This window comes from Cervus elaphus, chromosome 18 (assembly GCF_910594005.1).
Source record: "Cervus elaphus chromosome 18, mCerEla1.1, whole genome shotgun sequence".
Taxonomy (NCBI): Eukaryota; Metazoa; Chordata; class Mammalia; order Artiodactyla; family Cervidae; genus Cervus; species Cervus elaphus.
Window position 1 is genome coordinate 72,126,643 of NC_057832.1, and position 26,547 is coordinate 72,153,189.

The following is a 26,547-nucleotide window of genomic DNA, read 5'->3' on the forward strand; positions in this document are numbered from 1 at the left end:
GGAGGTCACCAGTAGTAAATGACCAGCCCTCTATCAATAAATCCTTAACCAAGTTTGGCTTTGCTGTGGGAGGTGGAGAGGTTTTTGAAAAGGTCATGCGTTAAAACTTCCTCTCTGATTAGCTGGCTCTGGAACACAGGCACAGAAAAATCCTGCAATGAATTAACAGGAAGTGGTCCCAGTCTCAGGCAATCGGAACATGTTTAGGGATTGCTTAGCATTGAGCTGGCAGAAACGGTTGGTTTCTGGTGGATTGAATCATATACTATAGAATTGGAGTACCTATGGAAAATTATTATGAACACTAAAATTATGATGATTAAAATTCCGACTTCCAGGACAGATGAGATGGACTTCTGTACCGAATGCAGAAGGCACTTATGCTGGGCTGTATGGATGGGTGAGATGGAGACTGGTTTTCACGAATGCTTTTGTGCTTGGGTTGGGAAAGGGAAGTAGTAAATGAAATCTTTCTTATTTAGAGACTAATTGATTCGGAAGGCTCTGTTTGGTTTACCCATAGTGAAAGCAGAGTGGCATCTAACAAGATCTTAATTGACTTGATTGGAGGTATTTTCAAGGACTTAGCACTCTTCCCTTTCAGCGCCTTAGTTAAAATTCTCAAGTGCTTCCTAAATCCCACTGAAGACAGTAATGTTCGTTTCTTCATTTACATTAGCCAGGCTGTGGGGAAGTCACATAACCCTCACTGGAGGGTCCACCTGCTTCCATGGTGGTAAGAGAGACACCCAGTGCTTTTAGAGTTTTTTCCTAATTTGCTTTGCATGCTAATGACTTTTCAGTTGTGTCCATAAGTTTCCGTTCTTCTCCATAAATCAAGTCCCACTCCTTGCTTATAGGAGTCTTTCTGTTTTGGAAGTAGAAATGTAAGCATATATCAACCTGTGATGGGTCTGACAGCCTGTACGTGTGAAAGATTATGGGCCAAATCAAGGTGCCTTCAGGGTCTTTTTTATGAGCATGAATCTGTCAAAAATGTGTGGGTGAAAGGCATTCATGGAGACATTGTTCTTTTACTCTCCTGGAACTTAAAAACCCTTGCACTTCTGAGAATCACGGGGACTTGAATGGACCACTTAAATGTCCCCAAGGACAATTTCAAAAATACCGTCAGGAGTAGTTAATATCTCTTATTCCCTCTGTGTGCTGAATCACACAGAAAGTAACATTTAACTTCTCTGGAGGTGAAGCTGCCAAATAACCAGAAGTTAACATTTTATGCACCAAAATGTAACCTGGGCTTTATTGCCTATCCCTGGATAATCCCACAGTGGCTTCTGGTGTAGTTGAAGGTTCGTTTGTTTCCATGTCTCAGATTTGCTCTTTGAATATAGTTTATATGGCAGGAATCATCTTGGACCATAAATGAAGTAAAATTTACAGTCCTTCTCTGAGAAGCCCATTTTGTCATTGATCAGTGGTTTGTTATGCACTTGAGGGACAGTGATGGGCAAGACATTCATGATCTTTGTCATCCAGGAGAGTGGTCTAGTGAATCCTGTAGTAACCCTGTGCTTGGTCGCTCAGTTGCGTCCGACTCTTGTGATCCCATGGACTGTAGCCCGCCAGGCTCCTCTGTCTATGGGGATTCTCCAGGCAGGACTACTGGAGTGGGTTGCCATGCCCTTCTCCAGAGAATCTTCCCAAACCAGGGATTGAACTCAGGTCTTCTGAATTGCAGACAGATTCCTTACCATCTGAGCCACCAGGGAAGATCTACTCTATTCTAATGCTAGCTATTTTTGTAGGTATGGGCTATGCATACTCTTTGTTGTTCAGGCAGTAACCCTACCAATAAGGAAATGAATTCATCATCACTGACGAATTAGTTCAGGTTTATCACTGTGGATTTTGGATACTGGAGCTCATGTGTCTGGGGTCCCTCCTCAGTTCAGGTCACTTTTTGAGATCATTTAGCATCTTTGATTAAGCCAGAGGATATTATTGCTCCTTTCCAGCCATTCTTCACATAGCAACCAGTGATCCTTCATAAACACACATCTCTTATAATCCCTAATGATTTCCCATTTCTCTTCAAGGGAAAGCTGGCCCATAAATCTGCCCTCAAGATTGCTGTGGCTCCACCCACCTGCTTCCACCCTCCAGTTCCAGGCTAGACTTCCCTTTGTCAGGTCCCTCCTCCAGTCACAAGTTGCCTTCTTCCAATTCCTTGACCCATCAAATGCTTCTTTCTGCCTCAGAATCTATGCCTATGCTGTCCCCCTTTATCAGAAATGCTTTTCTCAGGCTTATTACCTGGGTGACTGCTTTTCCTCCTTCAGGTCTTGGCTCAGATGTCACGTGTTCACAGAGGCCATCCCTGACCACTTAGGTGGACTAAAGATGGCTGTAAAATCTGTGTTACTTCCACCCCACCCCTCTGCCTTGGAAGGTGGAATTTATTTCTATTGCCCTTGAATCAGAGATGGGCCTCATGGTTGCTTTAATCAGCCAAATGCAGCGGAGGTGATGCTGTGCCAATTCTGGGCCTGGCCTTTAAGATGACTGGCAGCTTCTCCTTCCTGCCTCTCAGAACACTTGCTCTTGGAATGTAGTTGCCATCTAAAGAAGTCTCAGCAAGCCACATGGAGAGACTGTGTGAAGGAGGAGGGGGGAGGGGAGAGGGAGAGACAGAGAAAGAGAGAGATGGAGATCCTTGCCAAGGCCTCAGACATGTGAGTAAAACCACATTGGACTGGATATTCTAGCCTGATAGCCATCTAACTGTAGCCTCATGAGAGACCCCTAAACAAGACCCGCAGAGGAACTGCCCGGTCAGCCCACAGAATCATGAGAGATAAAAGCTTTGTTTGCTGTTGTTTTGAGCCACTACATTTTAGAGGGTGATTTGTTATAGAGCACTAGCTGGTTGAAATTCTTATACATAGGTCCCACTCCCGTTTTTTTCTACACTGGAGAAAACAGTTTCTGATTATTTTCTTTTTAGCACTTTTCACAATTTATAATGATGTATTTATTGTTTTATAATCTGTTCAGCCTCTGGTACCCTAATTAGACGGTTGCTTCATAGTGTAGGCACTGGATGTTCTATTGACCTCTGCATATCTACCATCACAGAGTGCCTGGCAAAGAGTAAGCACTAAGAAAATGTTTGTTGAGTGAGTGAGTGAGTGAAATTTAAAAGTTTCCAGCATTTATTTGTGAGATTGCCACTGCCGCCCCACCCCTGCCCACCACCACCAACCTTCCTTGGTACAGAGACAAGAATCTTCAAATCTTCTCTGGTGGCTGTTCAAAAACAATTTTTGAGATTTATTTTTATCTTTCTTTATAAATCATACTTGTTAGATCATAATTTTACTTTGCTTCTGCTGCATACCTGCTCAGCAGATTTTAATGATTCCTTATCGGCAAGAACATAGAAAAACTGAGCTTTCCTGTAGTGGTTCAGGCCCACCCGTGTCTGCAGATCCAGTCTTTTTCCATTGTCCCTTTCCTGTCCCCCTGACCCCCAGCACTCCCCGTTCCTTGTTGTGACCTGTTTCCACTTTCCTGGCGTTTCTCTTCCTCTGAATTCTTCTTTTGGAAAGCCTTTGCCAATGACCCATGGGTTGAGCGGACGTCCCTTTTTTTTAATCTGTGAACCAACCCTTGAGCCAAATCCTTGGGTGGCCACAGGAGCTGTTTTTGAGACCCGGGAAGAAGTTCAGAGATAAAAGAGCCCCGGGCCAGGTTCTGGGGACACGGCTCCTATTCCCAGCTTTACCAACATCTAGCTCTGGGCCTTGTGCGGTTATGGAACCTGCCTGGGCTGCACTTTTATCTCAGTAGACCTTAGGTTAAGGGATGGCTAAGGTCCCTTTCAACGCTGAGGCTTTCATATTCAAATTTCCTTTATGGTGATATAAGAACAACCAGCCAATTTATGTGCATTTGGGTCAGAATTTGGCTGACTATAGCATCAGCAGTTTTACATGAACAAAATTTTCAATTTCATTAGTACAGCCAAGTTAATTCTGCTGGGTTGGCAGTGTGTTCTGAGAGGCAGGGTGGCCACTGGGGCCAGGAGTCAGGAAAGCCTTGTGCGGTCACATTTCCCGGCCACTGGCTGGAGGGTAGACCAGCTGGAGGGCAGCTGAGCCACCTCTCAGATCTCATCCACTTCATTTCTAAACTGGGGATAACAATAATATGTGTTTCACTCATTCTAGGGTTGTTTGGAGGGGCTAACGTGTATAATATGGCAGTGCTTTGACAGGCCATTATCAGAAAGTTATTGAAACAATTTTTGATTTATTTATCAGAAACCAGAGATTTTATATATTTTATATGTATTTATAATAAATATATATATTTATATATATAACATCAGAGATTTTATCAAAATAAAATCTCCTTCCAGCTTCCCTTCTTTCATGTGCTGTTGGACATATGAGACAGGGGAGAGACTGTTGTCTCATGAGAGCCTTCAGAGTTTAAGATACTGGTCATACAGGTTTTTTTAAAAACTTACAGCAATCCTCTAAGAGTGGAGTTGTATTTGCTAGAATTCTTTTAGTCATCAGTGACAGAAACCTTATTCATGCTAGTTTAAGTGAAAAAAAAAAAAACACAACATGGGGTGGGATAGAAGGTATTTATTTTGTTAATATAACTTAAAAGTTCATGGGTAAGCATAGCAGGATCAAGGAGCTCAGAATATCCTTTAACTTTTCTTTTTTTTTTTTTTAGTTCTGCTCTCTGCTTTTCTCTATGTTGGTGTCATTTTTTTTCTGGTATACCCTCTCTACATGGTAAAAAAAAGATAACTCCAGGGCCAAGATAACCTCAAGCCTTTTGGCTTGTTATCTCAGAGAAAAGACAAGGAGACTTTCTTTTTCCCAAAGGCCACATCAAATCTCCCATAAAGGACCAGTGCTGGATCTGCATTGGTTACATGTCACCATCAGACCACTTTGTTCAGAGGTAGGAGGTGGATGACTCGATTGGCTAACCTAGCCACCATGTTTATTATAGTCAAATCTAGCCAGGAGCCAGACTCCAGGTTTTCCTACAGCTTTTTTGGGTCCATGAAAACCTTAGTTAGCTCAGACCAGGCTGCAGGTTTTGAGTCAGGGATGTGAGAGCTGGGGAAAGATGCAGAGGTCCCTGAGCCCAGCCCAGCCCTGGCCAGAGAAAACAAGGGCCTGTTCCAGGTCCCATGTGATCCAAAGCTACTCCTGGTACTTTCCTTTTCCTGTGTCACCTCCACTGGAAGGGTTACACGAATTTCTCCTGTCAGAGAAACTGGAGGATCCTTCCAGAGAGAGGGACAAAAACTGGGTCACATGCAGGTTACATCAGACGACCCCTGGGACTCCATCCTGTCTCTCCTCCCGTCTCCTCTCCCTGACTCTCTGGGCCACACTCTGGATAGATGAGCCGCATTTCATGTGGGGCTGAGACTAGATCCTCTGGGCTTCATCAGTCCACTTTCTCTTTTTGCACCCCCCCCTTTTTTTTTTTCATGGCGGAGGTGGTTCCTGGTATAGAGTCTGCCCCATATTATGAAACCAAAAAGAGAAGAAATCAAGGGGGAAAGCAGTGTGATCATCACTAAAGAGGCCCCTTGCCAGAAAGAAAAGCCCGTGGGAGAGAAGAGCCTGTGCTGACAGTGGCTCAAATCTGTGTAGGCGGGAAGGAGGGGCTGCTGAGCCCAGTGGTGCTACTTGTGATGTCCTAAAGGCTTCTCCAGAATTTCCCCATCAACAGACTCTAGATGATGCCATTGGCAAGTCATGAAAAATCTATCAAGGGCACTGCTTGTTTCATGGAGGTCAAAGCAAGTGGTCATAATCTCAAAGCTAGAAGATGAGTATTCATGGCTCCCTGTCATCCACAGAAGAGAGCCCAGACTTCTTCCATGACCATACAGGTCTGGCTGACCCCTCTAGCACTTTCTTTTGCTCCTCTTAGTCATGCACTTATAGGCAAGCCACATAAAATTGTTTGTGGATTGCTGGACACTCCACCCTTTCTCACGCTTCTGTTTCTCTTTCCATACAGTTCCCTCTTTCTAGAATGACCTGCCTCCATCCACCTTCCACCTTCAGGATCCAGTTCAGATGTTATCTCTACTATATAACCTCCTTGATTCCCCCCACCCCTCAACTGTGATCCTGCAGCTCCACCTTCTCTGTTATATATCTTTTGTCTTTTTATGTGTCTTCAGGGAGGAGATATAACTAAGGGAAAAGAACTTTGCACTCTGGCCTGGATTTAAAACCTGGCTTTATCCCTATAGCAGTGCATCTTTGCAAAAATGATCAGACTTTTTGGGAGCCTGTCTGTCTTTTCTTGTAAATGTTGTTGTTCAGTTGCTCAGTCGTGTCTGACTCTTTGCAACCCCATGGACTGCAGCACGCCAGGCCTCCCTGTCCATCATCAACTCCCAGAGTTTACCCAAACTCATGTCCTTTGAGTCGGTGATACCATCCAACCATCTTGTCCTCCGTCATCCCCTCCTGCCTTCTATCTTTCCCAGCAGTGGGGTTGTTTCCAAAGAGTCTGCTCTTTGCATCAGATGGCCAAAGTATTGGAGCTCGTAAATGGGCATAATGAATTCTCCTGAAGTGTTTGATTGAGGGTGAAAATGAGCCAACCTGTGATGTGCTTAGCATGGAGCTTGGCACATGGTTGTTCTCAATAAGCAGTAAGGGTAGTGGTGTGGTTAGTGGTGGTTACTACTGACTTGTGACATTGTCACAGTGAAAGGGACCTGAGGGGTCATTCTTATGTTTGCAAAGCCTGATTCCTATTCCCTTGCCTGATGGTCATGCAGCTTCTGCTTGAACTCTGCCATGCACAGGGAGCTCACTTTCTCTCTGATCTTATGATCCTTAATGCTGATGATGCAGAGGTTTTTTGGTACTTAGGTTAAGTTATTCTTTGTCTATTTGGGGAACTGTTTTAATTCCTGAACCAAAGATCTTATTTTTTGTTTTTATTTTTATACAGTTTGTTTTAATGGTTATACTCCACTTACAGTTGTTACAAAATATTGGCTACATTCCCCACGTTGTACAAAACATCCCTGTAACCTATCTTCCACCCAGTAGTTTGCATCCCCCTGCCCCATCCCTCTATTATCCCACCTCTCTACACTGGTAACCACTAGTTTGTTCTGGTGGTTTGCAACAAACCATTAGTTTGTGAGTATACTTCCTTTTTGTTTTATTCACTAGTGTGTTGTATTTTTTTTTTAGATTCCACATATAAGAAATATCACACAGTGTTGCCTTTCTCTGTGTGACTTACTTCACTTAGCATAGTGTCCTCCAAGTCCATCCATATCACTGCAAATGACAAAGTTTCATTCCTTTTAATGGCTGAGTAGTATTCCATTGTGTATGTATGTCACATCTTCTCTAGATATTCACTTGTTGATGTACACTTAGTTTGCTTCATACCTTGATAATGGTAAGCAATGCTGTTATGAACATTGGGGTGCACATATCTTTTGAACTAGTGTTTTTGGGTTTTTTTGGATATCCATGCATGGAATTGCTGGATGGATATGAGAGCTGGACTGTGAAGAAAGGTGAATGCCGAAAAATTGATGCTTTTGAACCGTGATGTTGGAGAAGACTCTTGAGAGTCCCTTGGACTGCAAGGAGATCTAACCAGTCCATCCTAAAGGAGATCCGTCCTGTGTGTTCATTGGAAGGACTGATGCTGAAGTTGAAACTTCAGTACTTTGGCCACCTCATGTGAACAGCTGACTCATTGGAAAAGACCCTGATGCTGGGAGGGATTGGTGGCAGGAGGAGAAGGGGACGACAGAGGATGAGATGGCTGGATGGCATCACCAACTCGATGGACATGGGTTTGAGTAAACTTCAGGAGCTGGTGACAGACAGGGAAGCCTGGCGTGCTGTGATTCATGGGGTCACAAAGAGTCGGACACGACTGAGCAACTGAACTGAACTGAACTGAACTGATGGTAGTTCTATTTTTAGTTTCCTGAGAAATCTTCATACTGTTTTCCACAGAGGCTGCATCAATTTACATCCCCACAAACAGTGCACAAAGATTCTGTTTTCTTCACGTCCTCCCCACTGTTTGTTATTTTTATTCTTTTTGATGATAGCCATTTTGATAGGTGTGAGGTGATACCTCATGGTTTTGAATTGTGTTTACCTGATGAGTAGAGATGTTGAACATCTTTTCATGTTCTGTTAGACATTTCCTTTCCTCTTTGGAAAAGTGTCATATCAGTTTTTCTTTCTGCCCATTTTTAAATCTAGTTGCTTGTTTTTTGATCTTAAGTTTATATGTGTTGGACATTAATCTCTTATCAGTCATATCATTTGCAAGTATTTTCTCCCATTAGGTTGGTTGTATTTTCATTTTGCCAATGATTTCCTTTGCTGTGCAAAAGCTTTCAAGTTTGCTTAGGTCCTATTTGTTTATTTTTGGTTTTGTTTCCTTTATTTTAGGAGACAGATCAAAAAAAAAATTCTGTGGTTTATGTCAAAGGGTGTTCTGCCTATGTTTTCCTCTAGGAGTTTTATAGTATCCTGTCTTAAATTTAGGTCTTTAATTCATTTTGAGTTTATTTTTGTATATAGTATTAGAGAATGTTCTAATTTCATTCTTTTACATGTAACCATCCAGTTTTCTCAGCACTACTTATTGGAGAGACTGTCTTTTCTCCATTGTATATTCTTGCCTCCTCTGTATTAGTTGACCATGGGCACATGGGTTTATTTCTGGGCTTTTTGTCCTGTTCATTGATCTCGGTGTCTGTTTTTGTGTCAGTGCCATACTGTTTTGATTACCGTGGCTTTTGATGACTGTTGGATCATGTGAGGTCAGGGAGCATGATTCCTCCAGCTCTGCCCTTTATCAAGACTGTTTTGGCTATTCAGGGACTTTTGTGTTTCCATACAAATTTTAAGTTTATTTGTTTTAGTTCTGTGAAAAATACCATTGATATTTTTATAGGGATGGAATTGAGTCTGTAGATTGCCTTGGGCAGTATAGTCATTTAATAATACTGATTCTTCCAAACCAAGAACACAGTATATATTTCCATCTGTTTGTGTCATATTTAGTTTCTTTCATCAGTGTCTTATTGAGTACAAGTCTTTTACCTCCTTAGGTAGGTTGATTTGGTGGATTATTAATTTGGCTATTATATGTATGTATATATATGTTATGTATATCTATGTATATATGCACATCTATGTTTAATTAATTATGTTTTACCATATAAGATTTCCTAAAAGTTCTTACTCAAAAAGCTGGGATAGGAAGTTGCCATGGAGACTGACCTCCAAAGCAAGGTTGCCAGTGGAAATTGTAGCTTTTAATGTTGTGTTGGTACAGCATGCAACCCTGTCTGTGATAGATAAAGAGACAGCAGAATCTGAGTGACATAATAGCATAGTTTATCCAAAAGTAGTAATATTTTGCTGGCAGAGAGAGGACAAACTCTTTCTGATGTGGTTTAGAAAGAACCTTCAATGAGAAGCAAGGAATCCTGAGGTGTTTTATGGTACTTTGACCTCAGTTTTCTCATCTGTGAAGTGGGAGCACTGGTTACTCAGAGATGGAATATAGAAAAGGCAGAGGTGGGCTTTGACCCTGAGAACTAATGACTCTACTTCTCCATTCAATGAGAACAGCTCTTTCTTTACTTTTTAAATCTGAGGTATGTATTAAAATCCCTTATAAGATATTAATTTGAAATAAAATATTTTATTGCTTAAAGAATTCGAAGATGTCTAAATTAGATTATCTTTAAGGTTCCTCCAGCTCCAGAAACTACTCTGGCTCTAAAATAAAGAAAAGTTAACTTTCTCATACATGTTTACTTTTTTAAAGCTTTTCTAAAATGAAACAAAATCATGCTTCACAAACTTATAAGACTATTTTTGGTCCTCCTTCTCTGATTAGCTTACTTAAAAGTGAAGGTGATTTCTTTCCTTTTTCTTCCAAAATTCACTTTTCTCTGACTTGATTAACATCCCAGTAACACAAAGAAAAAGACATAGGTATGGTGGAGGGCAGGAAGTTGAGGATCATCCTTTTAAATTCCCTTCTATCCTTTCATTCTAGGCCAGTCCTTAGAGAAACCATGATGTAGTTAAAGTATGTATTCAGCAATACGCATCTTTCTTTTCAGCACTTCTTCTCCCCAGTTCTCTCCAGATGACCTCATAGAATCATAAAGGTGAAACAGACATAAAAAACTTTTTGCATAAATTCTTTAAAGATGTGGAAAATGGGATCCTGTGAAGGGGACAGTTTTGTATTGGATAAAGTAATGAGTCATAACTCAAATTCTGGCCTTTTCCAGTTCAGTTCTCTTCCTGGTAGGTTTAGATAACCTCCTTGTGCTTCGGTTTTCTACTATAAAATGGAGATAATAATAGCATTTTCTTTATAATATTGTTGTTGGTATTATGTGAGTGTAGAGCCCTTAGAACAGGGTTGGGACTGTAAAAAGTTTCAATATGTACTCACTATTATTATCATTACTGTGCTTCCATATTATGATAGCAGGTTGCCCAAGGTATACAGTCTGATGGGAACTCCATTTGGGTATCATACACTGTCTTGCATCCCCCAAACAAGTCATTAAAATAACCTCTTAATGTCCGATTCCACCAGGTCACTGTTCTGAGCTTGGTGACATTGGGTGAGTAAATTGGTTTCATTTAGGTAAATGAATTTTATGTTAATATGTTGACTGCTTAACCCTGCCTTTGCCTTCAACTCAGTGAACTGTAAGTGCTTCCAGAAACTCCTTAAGGACCAAGTTTAATGAGGTGACTTAAGATTGTTGTAGGTGAGTGTGTGAGTCCTTTTCAGTCAAAAAGTTCTGTCATCTCACCTTGAAGCAGATACCTTTTCCACTGGAATGAATGGGGTCAGCCATGCCATCCTCATCACTTTTAACTCTAATTTCTGGAAAATAAATGCCCACTTCCCAATGGATGAGCATTTAGGATTTAAACACTCTTAAAATTTTGTTTATCAAGGCCACTTGAATGGAATTTTGCTTGAGCAATGGAGAAAAGCTAGTTCTCACCTTTACATTTATCTTAATTTTGAGAAGCAGGCAAATATCTGATGGACAGAAAAAGAATACTGGGAGTGTAACTGGAAGAATCATTAACTTCCAGTGGAGGAAAACACCATTATGGGGGCAAGCTGTGTCTTGAATCTCAGGAGCCCTGAGTCCCAAGTTTGACATGGCCCCTGGGAAGTGGTGATGGCTGTATTTAAAAGGGAGTTTGACCACCAGTCTGTGACATCAGGGCTGAAATCAAATTGTCAGAAGTTTTTCTTTTTCTGTCTTTGGTCTCTTTTTGAATCCCACCTCCCTCCTCCCCTTGTGGCTCAGCTGGTAAAGAATCCCTCTGCAATGCAGGACACCTGGGTTCGACCACTGGGTTGGGACGATCCCCTGGAGAAGGGAGAGGGTACCCTCTCCAGTATTCTGGCCTGGAGAATTCCATGGATTGTATAGTCCATAGGGTCGAAAAGAGTCGGACACGATTAAGCGACTTTCACTTCTTTCCCTCCTCCCCTTACTGTATACCTGATCCCATTCTGTTTGAGCAATTCACTTTATTGACATTGTGAATGACCTCAGGGGACTCAGATACTGAGTTGTCGCCTCCTGGAGCTGAAACTCCTCTACACCGTCAACATCTGCCCAGCACAGCCCTGCAGGGACCCTTTGAGAGTCTGTCAGTGGAAACTCCTACCGCCTTACTTTTGTTTATATTTTCCTTTTTTCACACCTTTTTTTTTTTTTTGGCGGCGGGGAGGGGAGAGAGAGAGATGAAGACTTCCATTAGGAAGACTGTATCGAGAGTTTCTAAGTGTGATGCGTGGTTACTTTAGTTTCTGTCAATCGCTTTAATATTTCAAAATGGAACCGGCTCTCTGGCGGGCGTGGAAGTGAGCGCTGTGAATGAAATCTCCAAGCACGAACTCCGCGGAACCTCACCTTGGCTGTTTGCCCCACCAGCCGCCGGAGAGGACACAGACCTCGGTTCCCTGGGATTTCCGAGTGTGGTGCCGTGCTATTCATTTTGTGCGGGCTTCGGGAGCCATCGGCACGCGGGGCTGGGGGCCCTGCGCCGCGGCGGGCCGCCCTGGCGCGCGCGGGTCTCCGGGTGCGGGGCTGGGGCCCCGCGAGCTTGTGCCCCGCAGACGGCAGTGCTCCGCGCGCCCCTCCCTCCGCGCCCGCGGGTGCCAGACCTGACGCCGGCCCCTGCGCGCTCGCGGACGGCTCTTCGCAGTTGTCAGTTTTCTCGCTTGTCAGCAGAGCTGCTGGTAAGTGACAGAAAACAGAGAAGGGGCGCGAAGGCAGCGAGGCAGGGAGAGAGGGGCCGGGAGGGGGAGCCCCGGGGCGCCCCAGGGCAGGGGGCGCTGGCGCAGCCAGGGTACGCGTCCTCGGGGTCAGACCGACCGGCCCCGCGCTGGCTCCTTCTGGGCTCATCCCTCTCCCCGCTCTCCCCTTCTCACTTTCTCGCTCCTCGCCGCCTCTCCTCCCTTCTCGGTCCCCCCTTTCCCCTACAATCCTTCAGCAGCCACACGGTTCGCTCCCGCGGCTTTGTTTGAGGACAAAAAAAAAAAAAAAAGAATACTAGTAGGTCCGAGGTGCTTTCTCCTAGAGCAAAAGCAATTGCTACCCTTGGCACTAGCCCGGGAGCGTGGCTGGTTCCCGCAGCTGCCTCCGGGGGGCATCTGGGCCCAGGGTCGCCGGCTCTCCGGGCCCGCTTTAAGCCAGGATTTGGGGGGCGCAGAAAAGGGAGCGCGCGCAGAAAGTGAGGCAGACGCGCGGCGCCGGGCTGGAGCTGGAGGGCTGGACTGGGCCAGGAGGCGGGCGGGGACAGCCCAAACTCACTCGGGCCTCACTCCCAGTGATAACCTGCAGCTATGGAGTCGCCCACCAAGGAGATTGAAGAATTTGAGAGCAACTCTCTGAAATACCTGCAACCCGAACAGATCGAGAAAATCTGGCTTCGGCTCCGAGGGCTGTAAGTAAACCTGTTTACTTCTCTTGCCTCATTCCCCTCTCTCATCAGTATTTTGACTACACAGCCCCGGTCACGACTGCTCACTCTCACTCCTGCATGGCCCTTTAAATACAGCGGGAGAAGTTCCACAACCGCTTCCTAGTTAATTACAGTCACTGCTGCCTTGCTTTCAACAATGAGACGTGTTTTTCTGAGTGCTGTAGAATGCCTTGCTGTTTCAAAGTCATGCTTTCTTTGGGGAAGGGGAGATGTCCTTAGATTTCACTTACAGTATATAGCTCAATTTTCATGGAGTTTTTTTTTTTTTTTTTAATCAGGGGAGAAAAGTTTGGGGACTCAGATCACAGATTTTTAATCAAAGGAAGAGTTATTCTCTGGAAAATGCTTGCAGACACCTTGGCAGGTGGTCCAAAAACTTACCAACAGTTCAAATTCAATATGCTTTCTGGCTGTTAAATCTTCCTCTTTCTCTCCCTAGCCTACTGCAACTTCAGATATTTTCTTAGGATTCTTTCTAGCAGGAAAAGAGTTACTGGAAGGAAGGGCTGTTTTTGGAGACAGTAGGGTTCAGAAACAATATTGGAGTTTCCTAGCAAGATGTGAACACTGAAATAGGTCATTTGTTTTCAATATGGTGGCCAGAATTCTAGCTGGACTGAGGGACAGAGATCTCTGAATTTCATTCACTTCATTGGGTTCTTCCTGTTCTTGGGTGCTGAGGAGAAGTGACCTGAAAGTACATGTTTTTTTCTGTGAAAAGATTTCTTAAACAATGAACTGCTGGTTATCCCGGCCAGGAAGCTGTAGTGACAGCCGTATGGTTACGGCTTGCTTCTCAATTGACCAGGTAGGTTCCAAAGATACCTTCCATAACCACCAGATATTTGCCATCAAATATCTAGTGCAGATTAAAAAAAAAACAGGTTTTCTCCAAGTATATTTTCCAGATACTCTGTTCCTACCAAGGGCAGTGATAGGAAAACCAGCTCCTGTGTAGTTTGTTTTGTTGCAGTTATGTTTTTGAAAGCACACATGTATGCCTGCGCACGTACACACACGCACACATATACCCCAAAACGAATCAGAAAGGCACTGGTCTGAGTTATCTTCATCTTGGGGGAGACTATATTCCAACCAGGATATTCAGAGTTTCTAAAGGAAAGCAGTAAGATAGGTGTTTCTTTAAGGCATCCCTATTTAAAGTGCACTTTGTAAGAGCCCTTCCATCAGTAATCTAAGTGAGTTTCATTGCCATTGATCTAAATGAGAAACCATGCCAAGTAGCATGAGTTTTGGATTGTTTGGCTGCTGCAAGCAGAGGCTGTAAACTTATGAGGAAATCTGGTCTTTTTGGCTGGCAGGCTCTTCCAGCAGTTGAGATGCATGCAATGCAGCACCTCTTTCACAGAGGTGTTTACAAGTTCATGTCCTAGGTAATGAACATTCCATCTCATCATATTGAGGTGCACACAGAAAGTTTGTTGCATCCATAAAGTCTGGGTCCCTGGTATACAGTGTCAAGGTGTTGTCAAGTTGGTCTCCTTGCCACCCCAGCAGGAGGGACTCATATGCATATACTCAGAAACTGCTTCTCTTAGGCTTCTTTACAATTTCAACCAACTCAACAGAGCTACTCAGGTTGGAGTAGAGGGTTTGGGCAAATCAGCCGGGCTGAGGTGGAAAACTTATATGAAAAAGTATTTGGAGCTTACAACGAACACACAGTCTCTTAATAACTTCCTCTGTTTCATCCGTTAGGCTTCTCTCCCCAGATTGTTGGGGTGTGATGTATCTGCGTTTTTATTTTCATGTCTCTCGTGTTTACCTAGCACCCTGTAGTTTTGAACATAAAAGGTGTGGGTTGATTCTTTTCCACGCCTGTGTTTTTGAGTCCCCCTCTGAAACATCCTGCTCAGCAGCAGTCCCAGGAGATCTGTAACTTCAGGTTCTAATTTGAAAAAGGACATGTTACTATTGTTATGACATTATTTTTTTTACTACTGTCACGGTTCTTACTACCACTTTAAAACAAAACAAAACAGTAGTGCTATAATAAGTTGCTAAAGATTCTGGAGACCAAAGCGCATGCTTTTTTATACAACTTAGAATAACACTTCTGCAGTTAACAAAACAGAAACATTAGGAGATGGAAGGATGTGTATCTATTTGTCTGCACAGTGCATTAACAATAAGAGAAAAGAAGCTGCTCTTCCACATTTTAGAAAGACTCAATAGCCGCAGTTGGATTTTTACACCAATTTGTTATCACGACATCTATATAGTAGGGGCTTTATACGTGACCAGAGATAGGAATTCAGTTCAGCTCGTTTGAGAGCCATCTAAGCTCAGGACTTGATCATCTCCTGCCTGGACTGTTCAGTGGTATCTGTCTCCTTCTTGTAAGTATCTTGCCTATTTAATCAATTTTTGAATTTTTCATCTCCTCAATTAAAATGTAAGTTCTTTAGGGTGGTGACTGTGTGTATCTTGCTCACTGCTGTAACCTCCAGTGCCTAGAACAAGGTTTGGTACATAGTAGGCACTTAATCAATATGTGATGAAACAAGTATGAAGACTCAGAGGTAAACTTTTCAATATTCAAAGTGAAGATTATAGGCTTATAGGTCACAACATGATACTGTCAACACAATAGTTCATGAACTAGATGGGTGGTGGGTTTAATTAACATCATTGCCCAGGTTGGGCACAGGAATCTAAACTGAAGTGGAAAGTTGGGAAGGCCAAGACTTATATTTAGCTAGGTTCTCTCTTTTCCTCCCCTTATCTCTCTTCTTTTCTGCACTGGTCTGGAGTGGTCTTTACCAGCAGCAAGAGGATTATTGCCAAGAATCTACAGTGCAGAGAATATAGGGGCTGATCCTCTGTATATTATAAGCCCCACACATCCCCCTGTCTACGCTTTACTTTTTTCTTTAGCATGTTTCACTATCTTGATACTATATGTTTAATTTATTTGTTATGTTTACTTCCTCCAACTAAAATATATGTTCCCTGAGGACATAGTTCTTTTTTTTTTTTTTGGTCTGTTTTAGTTACGAAAGTGCCTCCAGTACCAACAGATACTATGTGGTCTACAGTAAATTACCAATACATATTTGAAAGCTAGGCTTGTTTGACGTATTTCTCTAGGAAAGAATTAGGAAAAACTCTTAATCTAACCTTGTAACATCCTCAGCATACTAATCGTACATCAAATATTGGAAATGTGAATTTTAAGCACTATCTACCACTGCTGAGATGACAAAACCCTGCAAGCCCAGGTGTTTATTATGACAACTCCCTCTTCCCTTGAGGGAGGTACTGCCCACCAGTGTGTGGAGGCCATCTGTGGTTCAAGGAGGGGGTGATGTTCCTCAGCCTCCCACTATAGTCCTCTCCTACACATGCTCACATCTCTCAAAGCTGGAAGGGAACAAACACTATACACCTGAGCCTTCTTAATTATATCTGTCAGGGGGGTGCTGTCCTCTTGTATTTCTGAGAAGAGACTTTTTTTGTGAGTGTTTCTGTTTCCTCAGCTGTCCCCCAAGTGCTGTTGTCCTTGCTCTTTCCTCTGTAGGAGTGGGTGGAATTGTTAAGGGCCCCTCCCAATGGCTGTTTTGTTAGGAAATCTTCCAGTCAGGGAAAATATGATGACTGCACTTGCTTCCTCTGGTGATGAGGGGGAGCCTCACGGTACTCTGGGTTTGAGTCATAACTTGTACCCTGGGTCCCAACCAAGAGTTTTTCTTATTATATGATGATAAAAGGATACTCTCTCTTTTTTTCAATTGAGGGCAAGAGAACAGGTTTCACTTATTTCTTGGCATTTATTGTCACAATGGTAATTAAGCCACCATATGTTTGTTTTGCCCAACTATGAGGCAGTCAATACAGTAAACTTTATGCTTATATAACACTCTGAAGATGATTGCTGCTTTTTTCACATTATCTAAAGTAGTATTATGAATATAAATGGAGGTATGATTTCTTATGTTTATTGTCTCTTTCTTCCAACTAAAATACAGTTTCATGAAGGCATAGTATTTTGGGGGTCTGTCTTGGTTACTGACGTATCCCCAAATGTATGGTTATTAGGGTCACAGACTGGAATTATTGTTTCTGTCTATTCAGCATGCTCTCCCACCGCCCCCTTCCTTATTATGGCAGTAGACCCTGTCCTGTCACTCCTTTGCCTATTCCCTGCTCCGGGTTCCCCATGGGCTCAAGATGCCAGATTGGCCAATCATAGAATTTTTGCCTTTCTGCCAACAGTGGTCATTCGCAAGTGTGGCACAGAACCCAAGCAGTGGAGTCCTCCATGGAGATTCTCTGTTGGCCAAGGGAGAGTGCTGCTTTGCCTTTTTCTGGGTTCTCCTGGTGGTTGCTGCTGGGTTCACTTCTTACTGTGTGGAGAGGACGTTTCAATGACCAGAGACAGGCCAACACTTACAGAGAAGCAGAGGGGAGAAGAAGGAGTGAAAATTCCTGGGTCTGCTCCCACATTTCCCCATTCCTACAGTTGTTTATCTGGTTCAATCTGCTGTCCCAGCTACATGAATCCATCAGGCTCTGTTCCTGCTTAGGCTCCTTTGAGTTTGGGGTCTCTGAAAGTCTTCACTAAAACCCTACTGAAGTACAGAGAACTTAAGTGACTTTTCCAAACTGTACATCAAAAGTAGGCCAGAGGGTAGAGGGGGATCCGTAGGCAAAGATGCCTAGATCTTTGGTTTCCTATTTCTCATTTAATAAAGCCTTCTCATTCTGTATTGTCTTTCTACTCATCTGACATTTTTTTTTAAATAGGGTCATCAACGGTCAGGCAGCTGTTCAGAAGTTTAGTCACTTAACATTTACTGAGTGTCTATTATGTGCCAGTTACTTTGATAAACTCTGGGTGTGCCAAAGTAGATAAGCTATAAGGCTATAGCTAAAGAGATGAACACCTAGAAGTGTTGACTGTAGTTACAAGGGATATGCGGGGAGCTACTTCCTCCTGGGAAGTAGAGAAGGTGTGAGCAGTGAGCTGCAGACAATGTGAGCAGAGTCCTTGAGGAAGAAACACGCACAGATTTCTTTCATTCATGTTAGTCTTTTGCAGCGACATAAGGGAAACGGGGAGTCATCCAGTCAGTCCAGAATAAATGAGCTCAGAGTTCGGAGCTGTTTTTATGGACCGCTGGAGAAGCTGCGCCTGCTTACGAGGAACGCAGCCTGAGTTCAGTGCCTTTCCTTGTGCTCAGCTTTTACCGGTAATCCCAAGGGAGAGAGTGCGTTTGGGTCTAGTTGCGGTCATTCCACATGGAGCTATTGGACGGAAATCGCCCAGCTCACCTTGGAAGCAGTGGGCTCCCACATTGGTCCCTGGTCCGTCAGCTGTCCAAGAAACAGGGTTACCTTCCCTGTGTAAGACCTTGGATAGTTTCCTTTAAAAGGTAACTGTGAGGTATCCTCTGGCAGCTCATCGAGTACAATATTGAGGGGTAGATAAAGCTAGTAAGTGGAGGTAACAGTGTGCCAAGGTACCGAGGGATGGGGGGACGGAGAGAGAAATTTGGAAAGGAAGGCAGGGGCCAGGCAGTGACACATGGAATTTTTTTTAAAAATTTATTTTTGGTTTATTCAAAACTATACATGCTCATGGTTTAAGGGGGCAGGTATTTGAATACGTTGTGGGTGTGTGTGTGCGCGCATGTGTGCGCCAAGTTGTTTCAGTCATGTCTGACTCTTTGCGACCTTATAGACCATAGCCCTCTGGGCTCCTTTGTCTATGGGATTCTCCAGGCCAGAGTACTTGAATGGTTTGCCATTTGAGCACATTATACACACATACAAATGTGTTCCGGGCATTCTCCATTCATCTTTCAGGGAATCTTTTTTTGGGATGCTTGTAATTTCAAGCAGTTTACATTTTATTCCTTCTAAGGAAGTGTTCTAAGGAAGTGTTCTAAGTTCTAAGGAAGTGTTAAAAGACTTTAAGCTAGCGAGTAACAAAACGAGATTAAGATGGCTATTCTGGAAGAAGGCTGGAGGACAGATTGGAGAAGAGACTTGAGGCCTGGAGATTAGTTGGAGAAGATTCTTCAGTGATGGTAGTACCACCAAGGAGGAGAGAATAGGAGGCACGTTTGACATTAGAAAGGAGTAGAAAGAGAGAGAGAAGTTGTCTTCCAAGTTTGTTTTGTCTCAGATGTCTTAGTGAGTTTGGCGTCTTTGCCTTGTTAGAGACCACAGAGAGAAGCATGGGCTTGGATGCAGCAGAATGATAAATTTGGGTTTAGATGTGGTGAGCTGGAGCATATCTTGGACCACCTTTGGAAGGTCCAACAGCTGTTAGTAATAACAGCCTAAAAAACATGGAGAGATCTTTGGCCTGGAGCCTAGGTTCTGAGGTCATAATTGTGGGTTAAAGCCTTGCAAAGAGATGAACAGGGAAGGGGGGCTTCATCTGAATCTCACTAATAAAGCAAATCCAAAAGAATAATGTAAAAAATTGTTGTTTATTTCCCGCAGAGTACATATTTTAGGTATTAATTGGGCTTTCCACTCTCCCATTTAATTGCAAATGTCAGAAAGTTCAGCATATTTTTATTGGATTGCTATTATACATTGGATATTAGGAGCTTCAGAAGAGATATGAAAATATTAGGAAAAAAGCCCTGCTTTTGGGAAACTTAGAGTCTAGTTAAGAAGACAATTCTTTACAGAGGTGAAAAGTTAAAAAAAGACAAAGTATGGACAAAAAAAATTAATTGCTAGGTAAATGACATTGACACAATGTCCTAGGATTTGGAGAAAGAAGACATTTGTGTTTGAGGGGGTGTTTTTGAATCTTTTTTCTCCTAATAAAGATGGATTGTCTCCCTGAATTATGTTCTGAATGTATATGGAAGGGGAGAAAGAGGTGGATATCAAAAAGGGTGAAGTAGATTCTTAAATTTAGAATGAAAATTTCTATACTTGAATACTAATATAGTATATTGGTACATCGTCACTTGCTTGTCATAATTTGGTTGTGCTAACTTACTAGCTAATTGGGCTTCCCTGGTGGCTCAGACTGTAAAGAATCCACCTTCAATGCAGAAGACCTAGGTTGGGAAGATCCCCTGGAGAAGGGCATGGCAACCCACGCCAGTATTCCTGCCTGGAGAATCCTCAAGGATAGAGGAGTCTGGTGGGCTACAGTCTGTGGGGTTGCAAAGAGTTGGACACAAGTAAGCAACTAAGCATCAGTTCAGTTCAGTTCAGTTGCTCAATTGTGTCCGACTCTTTGCGACCCCATGAATCGCAGCACGCCAGGCCTCCCTATCCATCATCAACTCCCGGAGTTTACTCAGACTCATGCCCATCGAGTCGGTGATGCCATCCAGCCATCTCATCCTCTGTCATCCCCTTCTCCTCCTGCCCCCAATCTTTCCCTGCATCAGGGTCTTTTCCAATGAGTCAGCTCTTCGCATGAGGTGGCCACAGTACTAGCACTAGCTTATTACAACTCAGTATTTTGCAACCAAGTGTTTATTATTTTGACTGTTCTACAGCCTCTGTCTTTTGAGAAGTAGCCCTAAGCAGAGAGATTTCTTCATTTCTAGCTCCATTTTCTGTCTTCCATTTTCTTTGTCTCGTTTTCCTTGGTTCCAGTTTCCTCTTATGGTGGGAAAGTGCTCACATGACCCACCTCATAGCTTTTTGAGGGACGACTAAGAAAAATAATGATTAAATGTGAGGCACATTTTATATAGCTTTGCTTAAGATCCCTTGTATTGACTGGTAGTGTCATGTCCATCACAACATGGGTTTGCAGCAGTGACAGAAACCTGGAGGCTAGGTGGGGTCGTTTCTGCTATTTTAAAGGCAGAAAGAGACCACGACCCAAGAAACCAAATGGAATGAGGCTCTTGTCTTGGACCTTGTGGGGACTGCTGGGCGTGAGCCAGGCGGTGAGACTGGGAGCCTGGAGCCTGCCCCCTGCAGGAGGGTCTGGTGGAGCTTGGTTGGGTGGATGGAGCTCCCTACACCCTGCAGGAGGCCAGTCTTTTGTATAGGCTTGTCCAGGGGGGCAGCCTTGTGCCGCTGCTCCCAAGGTGTCCTGTGGTGCACACACTGGGCCTCTGACTCTTGGGGCACCCACAGTTCTGCGATAGTGCTCACCCTTCACATCACCTCTGCCTCATTCATGGCCTTTTTCCTGACAGCTCTTTGCCTGCTAAATTGTTTCAGTCGTGTCTGACTCTTTGTGACCCCATGGTCTGTAGCCTATCAGGCTCCTCTACTCATGGAATTTTCCAGGCAAGAATACTGGAATGGGTTGCCATTTCCTACTCTAGATCTTCCTGATCTAGGGATCAAACCTGTGTCTCAAGTCTCCTGTGTTGGCAGGTGGGTTCTTTACCATTAGCGCCACCTGGGAAGCCATCCAAAAGTGGTCCTCCCACCATTCTTTTCCACTCCCTCCCAAAGGCCTATTGCAGGGACCCAGTATTCAATATTTGATTAAAATATAGCTTTCCTTTCCCTTGAGGCCACTAGAAGAGTGAAAATCAACTTGAGGATGCATTTTGGCTGAAAGTCACTATTGGACATCCAAAGAACATTAAATGCTATTTATCCAGATTCCAAACACCCAAAATTCTTAAATAACCAAGACTTTTCCTACACTTTAGAGACACTGAATAAATCCAGCAGTGGACTATTAGTCTTTTATAACTACTCCCCAGTGTGTTTTAGTAGTTCAAATTCAGATTAATATCCCACCCCCCTTTTTTTTTTCTCTACTTCTCTGAGTCTTGTTTAAGGATGGCTCTAAGAGGTTTTACAAATCTTTAAATTACCACCCCCCCACCAATATTTTATATTTACTATACTATTCTAGGTTGTTACTTGGAGCCTGGTCTGATACTGTGAGGAGTTATAAACATTTTCATGAACAGCATCCTTTGTAGCTGATTTGAGAACTATAAGGGTGAATTATTGTAAATCAGGGCTTCCCAGGGGGTGTAGTGGTAAAGAATCTGCCTGTCAATGCAGGAGACACAGGTTCGATTCCTGGGTCAGGAAGATACCCTGGAGTAGGAAATGGCAACCTGCTCCAGTATTCTTGCCTGGAAAATTCCATGAACTGAGGAGCCTGGCGGGCCATACACTATGGGGTTGCACATTGTTAGACACGACTGACTAAGCACACACTGCACATTGTAAATCATGCCTCATAAATGTTTAGAACTGCCATTCTGCCTATGAAACCACTGACTGAAATTAGTCATGGTTAAAAAAGTGAAAGAATTGTTCAAAGCACTTGTTTCTGGGAGTTTGGATAGTTTCAGTGAAGGTAACTGTAGCTGAGGAGAATTTAGTTTGAATGCTCAACCTATTCATTCAGTTGACTGTGGGGCTCTGAATGGTCTCTAGGATTGCATCTGGTAGGTGAGTGGGTTTTTTTTCCCCCTGTAATTTGAGCATTGACGTTACTTTTTCCATATTTAAATTGCTGAAATTTACAGAGTGTATGTCCAGACTTCTCTAGATGATTCTGTTGTGAGAGAAGATTTTAGAGGAAACAAGAAGGATTTCTGCTTTCAAGGAGCTGTTGTATTGACTTAACAGTCACCTGAAATTATAGATGACCAACAGCTGCTTTCTGCCAGGAGTAGGTTATGATAACAAGTTGGGAGGAAGACGGAAGGAGTGCTACAGGAGTAGATAGGAAAGGCTTAAAAAATATTAGACTGGCCTCTGCAGTTAAACTTGGCAGAAGATACATTTTTTGTTCTGGCTAAATCTACATGGGGGAAAATAGAGTAGAAAATTCAAGCACTTCTCTGGATAATTCAATTAAAAACCCACCCCTCCTCTGGTTTCAGGAATATATCTGTGCAGAGTGAGATTTTATCCTTTGGATTTATCTCCCTTCTGGCAGTGTTGTCACAGATATTAAGAAATATTTTTGTTTTCAGCTTTTCTCATTGATGTTTATCTAAGCAGGAGCCAGGCTTCCAGGAAGGAGGTCACAAAAATCTCTCCCATTCCCACCCACACAGTTTTACTGTACTTAGAACACTGTAAGTGTAAGTAAATATGTGAATGGAGGGATAAATCACTTATGCAAAAAAGTACTGTTTGGACTTCTACAAGTGTGGCATTTACTTTCTGTTTCTTTCTCTAACAGCCTTTCTATATTTTTTTCATTTGTGCCACTGATGGGCTCGCTGCCCAGCTGTAAGCAGTGGCTGTTAAGCTAGAGGGAAACAGTGCTTGATCTGCTCACAAATAATGCTTTTCAGAGGAAGGTTTCAGCTTTCTTTTGGGAGGGTCATATTTTGGGGCCTGTTAGACAGTAATCTGAGTGCTGGAATTTTTAACCCAGGCCCAGGAGAGAAGCAGGCATGACCAGGAGATTTGGATGTTTGTGTCTGAGCAGCTGTCTGCAGGCAAATGATGGGGCTGGGGCTGGGGAGCAATGAAGACACAGGCCTATAGAATGTGGGCACCTTGGGGACTGGGTGGAGTGACTGTGAGTTGTTGCTGGTACAGATGGGACTTCCTGTGGGGTCGTGTGTGTGTGTGTGTGTGTGTGCGCGCGCGTGCGTGTGTGCGTGTGCATGCTCAGTGGCTTCAGTTGTGTCTGACTCTTTATGACCCCATGGACTGCAGCCCGCCAGGCTCCTCTGTCCATGGGATTTTCCTGGCAAGAATACTGGAGTGGGTTGCCATGCCGTCCTCCAGGGGATCTTCCCAGGATTCAAACCCATGCCTCCTTTGTTTCCTGTATTGCAGGTGAATTCTTGACTACTAAGTCACTGGGGGTCAGGTAGTTTGAATTAAATCTTCTCTTCAGAGATTTCTCTTTTTGCCACAACCAAGCCAGCACTAGATAGAAACACATTTATTCCCAGAAATGAGTTAAACATTGAATGTCTTATGCATAGCTCTGTTTCAGATTAGCATGCTCTCAGTTTTCTGATTCACCATCCTCAACCCCAAACCACTCTCTCGAAGGTTTCCTTCATTTGACTTTGATCTCATCACTAGTTTAAACATACTGGAATTCTATACTTTAGAAGTTGCTGTCCCCAAACATAATCTTCATTTTCTAAGAGCCCTAAATGAAAGAGTATGAATCTGTAGGACAATTTTCCCCAGTCGACAATCTGGCAGAAAAATTCTTTAGAAAATTGAAGCAGAAACAACTCTTTCCTAATTGTTGGGTTATTCCAGGTGAAAGTGAGTTTATGTCATTTCATTATTTTTTGTTCTGCCTTGGATCTTTGGCAGAGCAGGAAAATAGAATCGTTGCCCACATGGTTTTTCATTCCTTAGCTTATCAGTTAAGAAGTATTTGAGCGAGTAAGAGAAGAAAGACTCACTTTCTCTCATATCTTTTTCTCCTTCTCCCCTCAAATAGTCTGCTTGAATGTGCCAGGAGATTGCTATATATATATATATATATATTTTTTTTTTTTTTCTCCCTCATTGGCATTTACTTGTTAAAAATATGGGAGGACTTCCCTGGTGGTTCAGTGGTTAGGATTCTGTGCTTCCATTGCAGGGGTTGGGAGTTCAATCCCTGGTTGGGGAACTAAGTTCCCATGTGCTGAGTGGTGTGGCCATAAATAAATAAATAAATAAATAAATGAATTTTACAAAGTAATAAAGCGACAAGGAAGATCAAAATAAAATTACATTAAAAAATAAAAAATGCTGTTCTTTCGAAACATCCCACCCTCGCCTTCTCCCACAGAGTCCAAAAGTCTGTTCTGTACATCTGTGTCTCTTTTTCTGTTTTGCATATAGGGTTATCATTACCATCTTTCTAAATTCCATATATATGTGTTAGTATGCTGTAATGTTCTTTATCTTTCTGGCTTACTTCACTCTGTATAATGGGCTCCAGTTTCATCCATCTCATTAGAACTGATTCAAATGAATTCTTTTTAACGGCTGAATAGTATTCCATGATGTATATGTACCATGTATATTACCTATAGTGAAACAGATCATCAGCCCAGGTTGGATGCATGAGACAAGTGCTCAGGCCTGGTGCACTGGGAAGACCCAGAGGAATCGGGTGGAGAGGGAGGTGGGAGTGGGGATCGGGATCGGGAATACATGTAACTCCATGGCTGATTCATGTCAATGTATGACAAAACCCACTTCAATACTGTAAAGTAATTAGCCTCCAACTAATAAAAATAAATGAAAAAAAAAAGGGAAAATCCATTAAGCAATTAGTATATATAGCTTTGCAAATCTTGGTTTTAACATGGGTATCATGGAATATAAAATCACTGGTAGAAATGAGAAGAAATGTACAAGGGCCTTCCATTTTCAGCAACATCTAAAGTAGTCTGTACAAATGATTTAAGACAGATTCAGTGGAATTTTCTGGGGATATCCAGTTCTGTTCAGTCTGTACCCCATATGCCACTAAAATACAAAACCAGAGGATCAGATGATCCTTCAGGTCCTTGCTTATTTCACGGGTATTTGTAGCATTTTATCTCAGTCCACTTTCCCACGAATGAGCCGCATGTGACCTGAACTTGTGAGAATGTGTATTTAATTCCCTAAGTCTTGCTGTGCACTTTTTTTTTTCTGAGTCTGTCCCCCAATATCCTCTCCCTTGAAGGAACTGAGGGCTGAGAACCAAAATTTCCAAAGCTGTCTGTGCATCAGTAGCAGTAGTGATCTCAGTAAGGAAGGATGGAGATGGAATCTGATGGGATCTGGAGCAGTGTGAGTCATTATTGCCCAGAAACCCCAGAGAAGATTTCAGGGAGAACTGAAATTCTCACCATGCATGTGGAGTTGTTGCATATTCAATTTCCCAGACCAGAAAACCTTCTTGTGTTCAACTGGGAGGTATCTTGCTGTCAACCTGGAGCCTAAGCACAAGTTTTGGTTTTTCTAAGCCAGATTGTTTGAATATTAAGCCTATTTATAAACCTCATTATTGCAGTAACCATATGGCTCTTACTCAGAGATACTCACTTTAAAAAAGTGAGACTGCCAGGCACTTCATGATTTAACCTCAGTGCTTAATTGGCTCTCACTCACCCAGGCTATCAGGAAGGATTCCCAGGTCCTCCCTTTGACTTTGAAGTATGTGAAACTTACATGTGGTTGTGGGTGTGTTCAGTACTTTGGAAACTCCTAGCTACCAAAAAGCAAACAAAGCTCTTTAAAAGCATCCTCGCTCTCCTCACTCCGTTGTTTCTTGTTATTTCCTTGCTGAGTCTACTCGGCTCTTGGCTTGGCTTCACTGTGTTTACTGTAGCTGGAACCACTCCTTAAATTGGCCTAGCTTCATCCCTTCTCTCTCTGACTGGGGCCAAGAGAGGTAAAATGAAGTTCAAGGTCTAGGAGTTACGGGTCTAGATGACACAGTCACGGACAGCTTTAAGGAACCTTTTTAAATATTGGGGGTCAGTGGTCTTTGATTTTCAATATTGCTCCTGCCTCGGTAGCCACTTGTCAGAATGTGCTCAGCTGGATGTAAAAGGGACTGAAGGCTTCCAGGGGAGCTCATCAC

At 43.0% G+C, this 26,547-nt stretch overlaps 1 protein-coding gene across 10 annotated transcripts in view; it reads left to right on the top strand.

The window, feature by feature from the left end:
• PDE1C (phosphodiesterase 1C) overlaps positions 1-26,547 on the top strand; it is a 517,220-nt gene that overhangs the window by 182,639 nt on the left and 308,034 nt on the right. Inside the window, exons 1-2 of one of the 10 annotated variants that reach the window (XM_043872065.1) lie at positions 11,782-12,315; positions 12,907-13,022. The exons of 7 other annotated variants lie outside the window; for them this stretch is intronic. In XM_043872065.1, the coding sequence (XP_043728000.1) occupies positions 12,922-13,022 (101 nt within the window). In that variant the 5' untranslated portion in view covers positions 11,782-12,315; positions 12,907-12,921. Of the gene's footprint in view, positions 1-11,781; positions 12,316-12,837; positions 13,023-26,547 lie in introns of those variants that run through there. 2 more of the 10 variants (XM_043872064.1, XM_043872069.1) reach the window with 2 other exon arrangements.